Raw genomic sequence first — 13,825 nt, 5'->3', positions numbered from 1 at the left:
TCAGACATGTCTCTCCAAACCATCACTGATTGGTGGAAACTTCACACTAGACCTCGAGCAGTTTGGACTGTGCGTCTCTCCACTCTTCCTCCAGACTCTGCTCCCTTCATTTACTTTAAAAGAAATAAAGTAAAATTTACTGATGATCAGTGATGGTTTAATGGAGAGTCATGTCTGTCATCTGCTGGTGTTGATCCACTGTGTTTTATTATCAAGCCTAAAGTCAGTGCAGTTTTGTTTTCCCACAAAATCTTACAGCACTTCATATCTTACAGCTTCCCTCTGCTACTGATGACTTTTATGGAGATGCGGATTTCATTTTCCAGCAGGACTTTTGGCACACTGCCCACACTGCCAAAAGAACCAATTTGTCTTATAATAATATAATATTCTAATTTTCTAATACACTAATTTTTGGGTTTTCATTGGCTGTAAGCTTCATAACCATCAACAATAAAAGAAATAAACACTTAAAATAAATCACTCTGTGTGTGATACATCTATATTTCTATTTCTATATTATGAGGTAAAGATACAAACCTGATCCGAAGAGGCTCTAATCTCCATAGTGACCTGGCCTTGGCTCCTACTTTACCAGTCTCATAGTTGACTATTCTAAAAAAAAAGAAAAACAATAAAAACAGGACAATATGATGAAAATGTGCAGTAAAACATCCTCAGTAATGCAGTAATAATCAAGTGTAACCATCTTATGATCTCAGCTTAATGGCTTTAAACCAGCGGGAGAGTGGGAAAATGCATGGGCATGGTAAACTGGTAAGCTTTATTCAAATATGCAACCAAATGCACTATTTTTGTATCATTTTTCACCAAAATCGCCAAAATACGGATGTGGTATGTCGTTTTGGTGTAAACAAAAATTGACCTTTTGTGAAACCCTGTTTTTTTTTTCATAAAAAAATGACTCAAATGAGTGGAAAAATTAATGGGCATGGTAAATTGGACCAAACTTTGATCAGATATGCAACCAAATGCACTATTTTTGTTTTATTTTTCACCAAAATTGCCAAAATACAAACGTTGTATGCAATTTTGGTGTAAACTTTGACCTTTTGTAAAACCCTGTTTTTTTCTATGAAAAAATGACTCAAATAATTAGGAAAATGAATGTGCATGGTAAGTTGGACTAAATTTTATACAGATATGCAACCAAATGCACTATTCTTTCGGCAAAATACGGATGTGGTATGTTGTTTTGGTGTAAAAAAATGTTTCGTAAAACCCATTTTTTTCCGTGAAAAATGACTCAAACGAGTGGGAAAATGCATGGACTTGTTAAATTGGACCAAACTGTGATCAGCTATGCAACAAATACGTAAGGATGCAGTATGTCGTTTTTATGTCAATTTCGACACCTGCACACACACACGCATTCACACACACAAACACGAATTAGCATGCAACAGGCACGTTCCATCACTGACATGGGTGGCTGGGTTGCCAGATGAGCCGATATCGCTCATGCTGTCTCCCGCTAGGTGACACATATGGAGAGCTCGCAGAAAACGAGGTAGGCTCTCACCCAAACAAACCCTCGATTAAATTTCAAAGGACCGACAAAAGAGGCTCAAGCCACGCTGGCAACCGGCACCTAATCCCGCAGACCGTGCGTCACGCGCCTCGGCTAAAAATAGACGCCGGCGGCGACTTGGAGGAAAATGGAGAGTCCTATCAGATCCTCAGCGGCTCGAGGGAGGTTCTGCCTCTGCTGCGGCCTCGACCCTGTTCAGCCAGGCTGATACACAGAGTGCAGCGCGTCCACAGATGTCCTATCAGAATAATCTCCTTCCTTTTATGTCTCGTCCTCCCTTGTGGCCTTTTTTCCCCACTCATTTATCCATTCAGGTCAGGAGAGTTTTGCGCAGTGAGGGATATATTTACAGAGGTTGGACAATGAAACTAAAACACCTGGTTTTAGAGCACAATAATTGATTGTGGTGATGGACAGGTCTAGTGGAAACAGGAGAGTTGAGGTGCACATTGAATTCTGCGTGATTTGATCAGCCGTGGTTTTATGTTTTTTATTGGATACAATCCGGATTAGCACCCGAACATCCCTTTCAGACAGCTTCCTCTTACAGCGTCCACAGTTAATCCTGTTGGATGTGGTCGGTCCTTAGCCGCTAACTGCACAAAGCTCTAGCTCTTCGGCCATTCAGAGGTGAGGTTTATCGCACAGTAGTTTGTTGCTAACCCTGTCTAGCTTAGCTTTACAGGTTTAGCTGCTGAATTAGAAGGAAAACATGGTGACACCCCTGTTCCTTACTAGTGTCGCATAATACTCCTTATAATCCAGTGCGCCTTATGTATGAAAATAGACCAGAAATCCAAGGTTTCTTGATAGTGCGCCTTATAATCTAGTGCGTCTTACAGTGCTGAAAAGTCGTTTTTTTTTTATAAAATAGTTGACTGCCTGGTTATGGTGTTGTAAGCTGTAAGTGCATGTTACCATTTTCCTAACTGAAATAAGCAAAAAAAATGCTGGCTATAGAGTGCAATGAAGGAACTCTGAGCTGGATTAATCTTCCCCATTTAATGGCAGACTTCTTTTGAACAGTAGGGTCTATTTTATTAGGTAATTTGAATGTCCCTGTAAAATCTTACCTCTGCTCCTCTTCACTCTGATCTGAGCCTGGAATGGTCAGAACCTCATCATGACCATGGAACAAACGCATCACATGACCACCAAGGAGATACCCTACATAAAAATAAAACAATAAATTAATTTAATGATCTCCATACAGTGTTTTTGGAGACACTTTTTTATATCTACAGAAACAACAGAAATAAATAATTCCATGCTGTATATCTTCATTACGCTCTTTCTGTCACATATTAGCCTGTCTGTCCTGTGTTTTTCCCTCTTTTGGTTTTCTGTGCTCCTGCCCTGTTTTCCTGTCTTGTGTTTCCAGCCATGTGCTTTTTTGAGCACATGGCATTGTTTTGTTATTGTTCTGTCTCCTCCCTAGCCCCGCCCTAGCCCAGCCCTAGCCATTAGTGTTGTCACCTTGTGTCTTGTTTGTAACCCTGCCCCCTCATTACCTGTCTTCACCCTCCTTGTGTATAAATAGCCTCTTGTATGAGTGTTGCCTTGTGGAGTCTTTTGTATCTATGTGACTGTATATTCGTGAGTAGAGTTTGTGGTTTGTGTTACTTAGAATCTTGGTCAGTTGTTTTGTATTTTCTAGTTATTCTTTGTTTAAAGTTAGAGTTTCTAGTTTAATTAGTTTTCCTTGCATTTGTCTAAGTTTAGTCCTTATCCTAGTCTTGTTTTTTTTGTAAGTTTTTCATAAGTTTTTAGCGTTACCCGTGTTTTGTTTTCTGTATTTATTTTTCTTGTTTATTTAATAAATACAATTATTTATCTGCACTTACGTCCATCCTCTCCATTCCTCTCATTCTTGACACTTTCTCTGTAATTATTCCTGTTACCAGCTGAGCAGCACATCTGGAATCTGTTTCACTGCATTTTATTTGAATTTATTTTAAGTCATCAATATGAGAATATCAATGCACCTTCTTCCACGCTGCTGCCTGAACAGGTGGGGTGGACGTTCCACAACGTCTGCATGAAGGATGCATCCACCTGGATGTTGCCGTTGGAGATGGAGAGGTGCTGTAACAGAACAGAAAATGGACATAATCACCATGTTCAAACATCTGTACTCAACTTTAATACATCTGATAAATGTTGCAATCAGCATTAGATTTAAAATGAAGTAGATGGTGTGTTCTAATCTAGCAATTAGATTTCCAAACATCTCATAGTTCCTCTGCATGTATGCTTTAGTGCTTTTATGCTAGATTTAGAGCAGTGTTTAGTGTTTATATAAAAGTAATTCATTTTTCACCAATTTTATAAATCTCAGAAGAGCAAAAAATAATGATATTGTGTTTTGTGAATAAGTTTTGTGATAGCACCTATTTTTGCCATATCCTCAGTCTTAACTGTGCCCTGCAAAAAAAAAAAAAACTAAAAAAAAAAAAAAAAAAACACCGCCACCTACACACACAGACACTTTCACACAGGAAAGTATACTTCTAATTTTAGCATACTACAAAATGTGTAGTTGGGCTCGTTAACAGAATTGTAACAAAGAACAATAAGTACATTTTCTTAATCCACATATACCACATGCTTACTGCATGTGTTTGTTTGTTTTTTGCTATTTATAAATGATTATATAAAATTAATATATTAAAATTAAAATTTAAAGTAAATTTTATCCTTTTTTGCTTTTGTTTGGATTATTTTTGCTTATCTTTGTTTATATGTTTTTGACTGCAGGTTTTTATTTGCAAATCTTATTATTTTATTCTTTCTACCTAGATATTTTGCACATTAGAATTTTGCACTTTAAATTGTGCAGCTTTAAACGTTTTAAAAAATTTAGCTTAGTAATATTGTGCAAAATTTAAGCAAAAGGAAATTCACACTGTTCTCATTTCCCTTTATATACTGTATCTTCTAGAGACAGATTATATCTGTCCAGTATCATTTATTTTACTTTAATCCTGGATATATGGAGATATTTGGAGTTCATTATTATTAAGATTAGTTTCATGACCTCCTTCTGGATCATTGACTTCTGTTACAAATCTGATAAAATTCTTGTATTTTTTAAATATCTCAGTTAGGGATGTGCCATATCATATCATATCATATCATATATCGTATGCAGTAATACTACTAATATAATTTTCATTTTGTTGCAGTAGTGCAGTAGTGTAAGTAGCCTAAGTAGTTGCAGTAGTGTATAGTGAAATGTTTTTTTTTTTTTTTCAGTTTTATCATATCGCCAAAAGTATAATTATCGCGAAAATACCATGAAATATCGTGATATTATTTTAGGATCATATCGCCCACCCCTACATTTACTGCATTCTTTCAGCTCTACTCACAAGATAGCGTTCAGATGATACGCTGACGAGAATGAGATCATCACCAATCCGAACCTTCTCCCCCTCTGATCTCTGCTTAGAGGCCGGGTGAATTGTCCACCAACAGGCCTCACCTGTAGGACACACACACACACACACACACAGTGAGAGTAACACACACATTAAAATACAGTACATTATAAATGGTACATGGTCAGTCAGACTGTCACAGTTTAGCCCATGTCTGTCTTGTGTTTCTTCCTCATTTGGTCTCTTGTGCTCCTGCCCCTCTGTTTACCTGTCATTTGTTCCCAACCATTTGCTATTGTTGTGTTTTGGTCCTGTCTCCGCCCTAGCCCCACCCTGTCAGTCATTTGTAACTCCGTCCCCCTCATTACCTCCACAGGTGTCCCTAGTGTGTGCCTGTGTAGAAATACCCCATGTGCTCCTTTGTTGTTTGTCGTGCTTTTTGTCTGAACCTGTCTTGTTACTCTGTCCAGATCTAGTTTATCTGTTTTGTTTAACCTCAGACCTGCTGTGTTGTTTGTCCTCAGTGTTTCAGGTTTGCTTTTTGTAGTTTGTTTCTTTGTTTGCTATTTTTGCTTGTTTGTTTCAGTCTTTTAGTTTATCCTCTGTTTTTTAGTGTTTTGTTTTTGTTAGTTAAATAATGGAAAATAAAGACTTGCATTTGCATCCTGCCTCCTCTGCGTTACACAGACATTTTTATTATTTATTAAAATAAATTACATACCAATACAATAAAAATGTAAACAGAATCACAATGCATTTAATAATTCTATTTTTATTTAAGCATAATTTCTTAATTATTTCTAAATATGCTTCTTTGGGAAAGTAAAAAAATATATATATAAATATAAATGTGACTGTCGCAACAAAACTCAAAATTAACAAATGAACTGTTGCATGGCACCTCACACAAACAACTACACAGTTACATAAAGCTTCTGATTGCTTCAGTCTAAGTAAAAAATTATTTTGGAAAAAAAGGGTTAATATGGCCCGGGTACACCACTGTATAATTGGAGGGTTAAATGTTGATATCTAAACAAAGCAGATATCAACTAGCGGATCTGCATGAGCTAAAGAAGACAATCATTGAAAAGATGTTCAAGCGACATTACATTGAGTCAGAGACGATATAAATGAGGAGACCAGCATTATTTATATTGACCAGAGACTGTAAAAAAAAGATGGACGCCGTGTCTCCGTTCCCATTCATTCAATGAAAATGAAGCCAAAATCTTCCGCCATGTTGGGTTTCAGCACAGTAGAGACCAGAGGAGGGAGATAGACTGTGGAGAGACAGCCTACTCATTTAAATAACCCCGCCCCTGAGGGCTGCCTCGAGGTCACAGGCTGCAGAGTGGAGCGGAGCGGAGCTGACGGTCTGTTATTGGTCCCGCCCATAACCAGCCCTTTTACCATAACCACACCTTTTTTGAATAGAGCTGAATAACGTTTTAAAAAACGAATTCTGTGGGGATATAAAATTTTGACAATATAAGCAGAGGTTACTCTAGCTGCTGCATTTAAATAATGGACGTAGAATTACAGTATATTAGAAAAAAACGTGATTGAAAGTTGTTCTGTTTTGCCATTGAAACCTATGGGGATGGGTGGGGTTACACAGCTTTCTGAAACCGAACAGCAGGGGGCGCCCGACCTGTGGTGGCTTCACTTTTGAGAGACGATGCTCTGTCCAGCTATACGCAGTCTATGATATTAACCATCCGATATAGAGGTATGGAGATATGGAGATATGCGCAAGTGCAGTAGCCATATCAAACCGCATATGTAAAATGTATACAGTTATTTTATACAGTATGTTGATCAAATGTTATAGACTGGAGTATGTTGGTCTCTCCCCATTTAAACAGATAAGAAACTGGTCTTTTTGGTAGCATGAGTGAATATAATGCTTGGTGATGTTGTGAATATAAAGATGGCCGCCATGTAAAGTGATTTGCCAGGCTAGACAAATGATTGGCTTACCTGTTGAGTCTTCCTGAAGCCCCACATCGAAAGATAATTTATCTGTCAGAGATCTGGAGGTTTTTAAGCAGGTCAGGTACTGAGAGAAGAAGAAGAAAGGGAACTCTGTGTTACACTGTTGAATCAATAGGACAGAATGAGACAGAGGACAGATCGAGGACGCAGTGATTTCCTCACCATTCCACTGAAGGAGTGTCGGAGGAGGATGGCGTGTCCGTACAGCAGCGTTCTGTGTCCGCCTCCGTGAGCTGCCTGCATGGACGACAGAGAGCAGACTGTTAGTGCTGATTTTAGCTTTATTAATTTAGAAAATTATTATTTTTAGTTTTAGAGACCTAGAGTGCATTAAAGGTGCTGTATACAACTTTAGTTAGCTCTGGAAAAAAAATAAGAGACCACTGATTCTGCTATTTATAGGTTTATGTTTGAATAAAATAAATATTGTTGCTTTATTCTATAAACTACAGACAACATTTCTCCCAAATTCCAAATAAAAATATTTTAGTCATTTAGAGCATTTATTTAGAGCAGAAAATGAGAAATGGTTGAAATAACAAAAAAAAGATGCAGAGCTTTCAGACCTCAAATAATGCAAAGAAAACAACAAGTTCATATTCATAAAGTTTTAAGAGTTCAGAAATAATCAATATTTGGTGGAATAACCCTGGTTGGTTTTTAATCACAGCTTTTAATCATGCATCTTGGCATCATGTTCTCCTCCACCAGTCTTACACACTGCTTTTGGATAACTTTATGCTGCTTTACTCCTGGTGCAAAAATTCAAGCAGTTCAGTTTGGTGGTTTGATGGCTTGTGATCATCCATCTTCCTCTTGATTATATTCCAGAGGTTTTTTTAATTTAGTAAAATCAAATAAATTCATTACTTTTAAGCGCTCTCTTATTTTTTTCCAGAGCTATATTTATAGTTGGTGATGGATTATCACAGCTGCAATGGTAGCAACAGTTTTCTTATCCACAATGTCAAAGTAAACGAATTTGGGGGTGGAGTTTCTGAAGAAGCACTGAAGGAAGGTTCAAATATCAACAGTGGTTCCTCACAGTCATATACAGCACCTTTAATGACTCAACAAAGGCCTTTTTTATGAGATATTTAGGAGTACGTCTGTGTTGGGTATTGTAGCATTCCCCTGTTCTGCTGCAGCTGAAGCGACCAATTCAATCTAAATCAGTGATTCCCAACTGGGGATACTGTTTCCTCAAGTGCTGAGTAAACAATTATCATTAGGTATGGGAAAAGACATTGCAGAGCAAAGCACTTGGACACTTTGGTTTAAATATCATGTTCTGTTAATATATTATAAGTCAGAAAAACATTTTTCGCACTATAAAAATCATCACTGCATTTTATAATCCGCTGCTCCTTAAGTATGTATTTTATCAGTCAGGTATTAAGGAGCAGTAAAGACACTCCACTGAAGTACAGAGTTATACAGGAGTTTCAGTTTAGTTCTCCAGCACTGAGACTTAAGACTGGAGCAGTATTAGCATTAGCCGCTAACTGTGCTAAGCACTAGCTCTTTCGCCATTCAAAGGTAAGCATATCGGATGGAAGCTTCGCGTTTACCGTGTTAAAACAAGCTACATGGGCCAAACCGCTAGCTGATATTTTGTCTGGCTTACCAGAACACTCAGGGTTCCCCAGTGTAGCGCTATCACGCAGCATTAGCCGCTAATTGAGGCTAAATCTGCAAATCTAAGCTTACTGTAAATAAACAGAAGCGCTTTACTCACCTAAATAAACAGTTTTCAGGAGAGAAATCTGTTTAGAATAACATCCAGTGCTTATTTGACATTGAAAGAAAATGTTTTCTTAAGAATTACAGTTTTGTTTTGAGCAACTTAGCTTAGCATTACAGGTCTTGCCCCCCAGTGGTAAGACCTGTTGAATTAGAAGTTAAGCATGGTGAAACCCCTGTTCCTTACTAGTGTTGCATAATGCACCTTATAGTGTGAAAAATATTGTAGTCATAGAGAAGTGGGAGAGTATTCCGGTAACAACCTGTGAAGTGCTAGTGAGCTCTGGTTTTGACACTAATGACGTGTGTTGAGTTATTTTGAGGGAAAAAGCTAATTTAGACTGTTATACTGTAGATCTACACTGACTACTTTACATTCAAAGTGTCAAATATTCACTGTTTCCCATGAATATTTATTTAAGAACAAAAAAGAAAGTCATACTATGTAAATATTTGTTTAGTTTTTTTTATAATGGAAAGCTCATTATTCTGACTAGGAATAAATTGGTAAACTATATAAAAGTGCACATTAATTAAAGCTCCACTAGGTAGGATTGAGATGTTGTGCTCGTGGGCTCCCCCTACAGTTGTAGAGTGTAATAAATGTTTCAGGCGGATTCGTTTCTCTTCCTCGTTTTCTGGCTTTCACAGACATATTCGGTCTCTTTCCAGCTTCTGCCAGAGTGTCTGTATGTTAGTTTGTAAAGAATGAACCAGTAGTCCTTTTAGAATTGTTAGAACTAAAGGTCGGAAAGCAGGTCGCAGTTCTCGCGAGCGTTGGTCGCGGCCGCCTCAGAAATCTTACAGAGTCTGGTTTGAGCTCAGAGGAGCTCCAGCACAGACACGAGAGCACCGCTATTCCTCCTATTACACCTCAATGCAGCGCTGCAGTGAGTTTCAAGCTGTAATTTTACTTATTTAAAAATATCAAAAATCAAGAAAATCCTACCTAGAGCTGCTTTAAGATAATTTGATAGAATATTGATTTTTGACACCATCATCAATTGTTGTTTATCAATGCATGCATCTAAAAATCTAAAGAGTTCCAAAAGCTAGCCACTCAGCTAATCAAAAAGTTTTCTATAATATTCTGAGAGTGTATTTAATCAGGAATAATACTAAATTAGGATTGGGAACCACTGAGTTAGAAGAAAAACATTGCAGTGCGTGCGTTCATCAGGCTTCAGGCTCAGAACAACCAGTGTGGATGGAGGAGAAGCAATGAAGCTACAAAGAAGCTACAGCTAATAATAATAATAATAATAATAATATTAATAATAATTCACCTCTTATGCACAGTGAACAAGCATTACATCTTATTATAGTCTCTCAAATGGACCGTTGTAAAATGTGTGTAACAGTGACCACAGCAGAAATTGGCTGCAAACCAACAAACTAGCATAAAGTTGTTGTTTGACCGCCTTATTTCTGATTCCTAATCCCACACATTTGTGCATAAGAGTACCGTACACACACACGTCTGACCGGTCTCAGTCTCAGCTGAATGCATTCGCAAAAGCATGCACACATCTGCAATCTCAGATAATTGCTGCTGAACTGAGATCAGGTCTCTCACAGGACGATGGTTGATGTAGAGGAAGCGTAAATCCGTATTCAGTCCCGTACAGCAGGAGATACTCACCTTTTTAATGAGCCTCTGAGGAAGGCAATGAAATAAAACAGGAAAACGTTATATTGAGCCTCCTTCCTCCGAAATTCAAGCGATAAAACGTAGACATCCACATCAAACTGGTTCACTATCATTCAAGTTCGAAATTAAAATAGCTCTGCTGAAGTAAAATCATGATTAGAATAGCACTGCTAAGGTAAATACATTATTAGAATTGCATTGCTAAAGTATATTCATGATAAGAACAGCACTGCTGAACTAAAATCATGATTAGAATAGCACTGCTGAAGTAAATACATTATTAGAAGTGCATTGCTGAAGTATATTCATGATTTGAATAGCACTGCTGAAGTAAAATTATGATTAGAACAGCACTGCTGAAGTAAAATAATGATTAGAATAGCACTGCTGAAGTTAAATAATGATTAGAATAGCACTGCTGAAGTAAAATTATGATTAGAATAGCACTGCTGAAGTAAAATTATGTTTAGAACAGCACTGCTGAAGTAAAATAATGATTAGAATAGCACTGCTGAAGTAAAATTATGATTAGAATAGCACTGCTGAAGTAAAATTATGTTTAAAACAGCACTGCTGAAGTAAAATAATGATTAGAATAGCACTGCTGAAGTAAAATTATGTTTAAAACAGCACTGCTGAAGTAAAATAATGATTAGAATAGCACTGCTGAAGTAAAATTATGATTAGAATAGCACTGCTGAAGTAAAATTATGTTTAGAAGTGCAAAGCTGAAGTACATTTATGATTAGAACAGCACTGCTGAAGTAAAATGATGTTTAGAAGTGCAAAGTTACATCACAAGGACATTTTCTGCCCACATGGCAAGACCAAGAGTAAGTGCTCTAACAATTTTCAAGTTTTTTTTTTCCCAAATATGTTTGCCCAAGTTGTGTGTGTCACTCAGTGAACGCTGTGTAACCCTGTTACTCATATTGTAAGACTAATAATGAGTAGAGTCAAAATTTACTTTATATACTTATATAACCATGTTTGTCCTTGATCTTGTATACATAGCTACATTTTACAGTTAGCATCTGTTCCTGGGGTAAACCACAACCTAGCCTAGATTTGCAACCCTGTTACTCGCAACCCTGTTACTGTAAGTTACCAAATATATTGCATAATCTAATTTAAAAAACTGCTTTGATACCTGAGCTTGACAAATCAAACTTTTTGATAGTCTATTACCTGTATTTAATAAATATATGACTAAAAATGATCAAATTGGAGATCAAATTTTCAGAAGTGACCTCCCCTGAAATGTACCAAAATCCTGCAATGTCCCAACTAATATCGCCCTGGCTTACTGGAACACTCAGTGTTCGTCAGTGTGCTAATGCTGCTGCACCTAGCCTTAGTGAAAATCTGGAATTCTAAGCTAAGGTAAGAACTGCTCAACGAAGTAAAGAAAAAATTCCAAATCCAAATCAGTCAATCCAAAATATTTAAAGAACATTGAAAATATCCTCAAGTGCAGTCGCAAAGAACTTAAGAAATGTTACGATGAAACTGGCTCTCATCAGGACCATTTTAGAAAAGAAAGTGCAAGAGTTACATCTGTTGCACAGGATATCACATGCCTCCGCAAAACAGCATATTCTTATTATTTAAATGTGAGTCTTAGAGATTTATTGCAGAAAGGTTGAAAATAAAAAGTGTATGATGATGATGGTGAGTGTGTATGATTGTGCGTGTTACAGAGTGTATCATACAGAATGCTAAAAACACAGCACACTTCTTTACAGGATCATGCTCTCCTCTTAACAGTGACGGCTGGATAAGTTCTCAAAAAGAGAAAAACCCTCAAGATCAAAAGACAAGCAGCTAAAACATCCCCCCAGCCCCCCAGCTGCTGCCCACGAGCGCCGCGCCGCCGTCATCAGGAAACAGAGCGACCTTTCCGGCTCAGCCGAGTCAGCGGTGGTCCGGCGGAACTCTGCCAGCGGGGGTTTCCTCAGCGAGAGATTCACCGCAAGACTGGCACTCAGGACCGTACCGCTAAATATCACTGCCCACATGGACCTGCCTGAGGATATCAGCATCACAAAGAGCCATTTAATCCTGCTTTAATATCAACTTTATACAAAATAACAGCACAGCCCTGATACAGGAGAGCAGCTGATCTTCAGCTAACCTTTAACAAAGAGCTAAAGAGTGTATATATATATATACTGATACACAGATCACAGATACTGCACTAGCGCATCTCAAAAAAAATTAATATAAAGATGTATTACACACAGAGTGATCTATTTTAAGCGTTTATTTTTCTTTTATTGTAAATTATTATGCCATCCAATGAAAACCCAAAAATCTCATAAAATTACAATATTATACTATTATAAGACCAATTGGTACTTTTGGTACAGTGTGGGCAGTGTGCCAAGTCCTGCTGGAAAATGAAATCCGCATCTCTATAAAAGTCAATAAAAGTCAGTAGCAGAGGGAAGCATGAAGTGCATTAATTTTACTCACGTGACTTGAGTTGCACTGCTGAGGTAAATTTCTAATTAAAATAGCTTTGCTAAAGCAAAAATCAAAATTGGAACAGCACTGCCAAAGTAAAATCAAGATCAGAACAGCACTGCCAAAGTAAATGCATGATTAGAATAGCACTGGTAAAGTAAATTCATGATTAGAATAGCTCTGGTAAAGTAAATTCGTGATTAGAATAGCACTGCCTGCTGACAACAGCATAGCAACCACTACAGATACCGTAGCAACACCATGTCAACCACCACAGACACAATAGCAACCCCTTAGTAACCACCTAGCAACCACTTAGCAACAGCATAGCAACCACCACAGATACCGTAGCAACACCTTAGCAAACATCTAGCAACACCATAGGATCCACCACAGATACAATAGCAACACCTTAGCAAACATCTAGCAACACCTTGGCAACCACCTTGTAACCACTTAGCAACAGCATAGCAACCGCCACAGATACCATAGCAACACCATTGCAACCACCCACAAATCAATCACACTTGCAGTTTCTGCAGAAACTACAATCTGTTTTATTTTGTGATTTCTATGTATCTTAAATTGTGATTTTATTTTTCGATTTTAAATCAAATAGACCTGCATATTTCACCTTGTTAGACAGTGAAGGTCGCTGTGTATCAGGCAGAGGGAAGATTTATCATAAGCAGGAACATCACCACTTTCATGTGTCTTGGCATGTTCTCCTCCACCAGTCTTACACACTGCTTTTGATAGATACATTTTTTTGGAGCCAGAAGTGATCAAGGGCCCTCTAATGGTATGCAATTCTCTAGGGCCCCCTGGTAGGGGCTCTCATAACCAGAAACCTCTAAAAATATGCCCCCCTCTTTCCTAGGACCCCTAATAGCCAGAAGTTGAAATCAGAGCAGTGCCACAACGCCTCATCTATTTTCATAAGGGGCCCAAAAGCATGGCTAGGGTCCCAAAAGCATGGCTAGGGCCCCCAAGAGGCCCTGGGGTCAAAGTCCCTAATAGTCAGAGGATACTTAA

The 13,825-nt window shown here is 37.9% G+C and overlaps 2 protein-coding genes across 7 annotated transcripts in view; one reads left to right on the top strand and one right to left on the bottom strand.

Moving 5' to 3' along the window:
* The window catches only part of LOC103030706 (ryanodine receptor 3-like), a 198,345-nt gene that overhangs the window by 140,138 nt on the left and 44,382 nt on the right, over positions 1 to 13,825 (bottom strand). For all 6 annotated transcript variants that reach the window (XM_049463517.1, XM_049463519.1, XM_049463518.1 and 3 more), the window contains exons 4-9: positions 7,093 to 7,167; positions 6,916 to 6,994; positions 4,924 to 5,036; positions 3,538 to 3,637; positions 2,626 to 2,719; positions 541 to 615 (exon numbers count right to left, since the gene is read on the bottom strand). In XM_049463517.1, coding sequence (XP_049319474.1) covers positions 541 to 615; positions 2,626 to 2,719; positions 3,538 to 3,637; positions 4,924 to 5,036; positions 6,916 to 6,994; positions 7,093 to 7,167 — 536 coding nt within the window. The remainder of the gene's footprint in view (positions 1 to 540; positions 616 to 2,625; positions 2,720 to 3,537; positions 3,638 to 4,923; positions 5,037 to 6,915; positions 6,995 to 7,092; positions 7,168 to 13,825) is intronic.
* The window catches only part of LOC103026471 (ER membrane protein complex subunit 7), a 246,781-nt gene that overhangs the window by 226,289 nt on the left and 6,667 nt on the right, over positions 1 to 13,825 (top strand). The gene's annotated exons all lie outside the window — the stretch shown is intronic.

This window comes from Astyanax mexicanus, chromosome 14, assembly GCF_023375975.1.
Source record: "Astyanax mexicanus isolate ESR-SI-001 chromosome 14, AstMex3_surface, whole genome shotgun sequence".
Lineage (NCBI taxonomy): Eukaryota > Metazoa > Chordata > Actinopteri > Characiformes > Acestrorhamphidae > Astyanax > Astyanax mexicanus.
The sequence above is the reverse complement of the archived record's forward strand: the minus strand, read 5'-3'. Positions and strand labels throughout refer to the sequence as shown.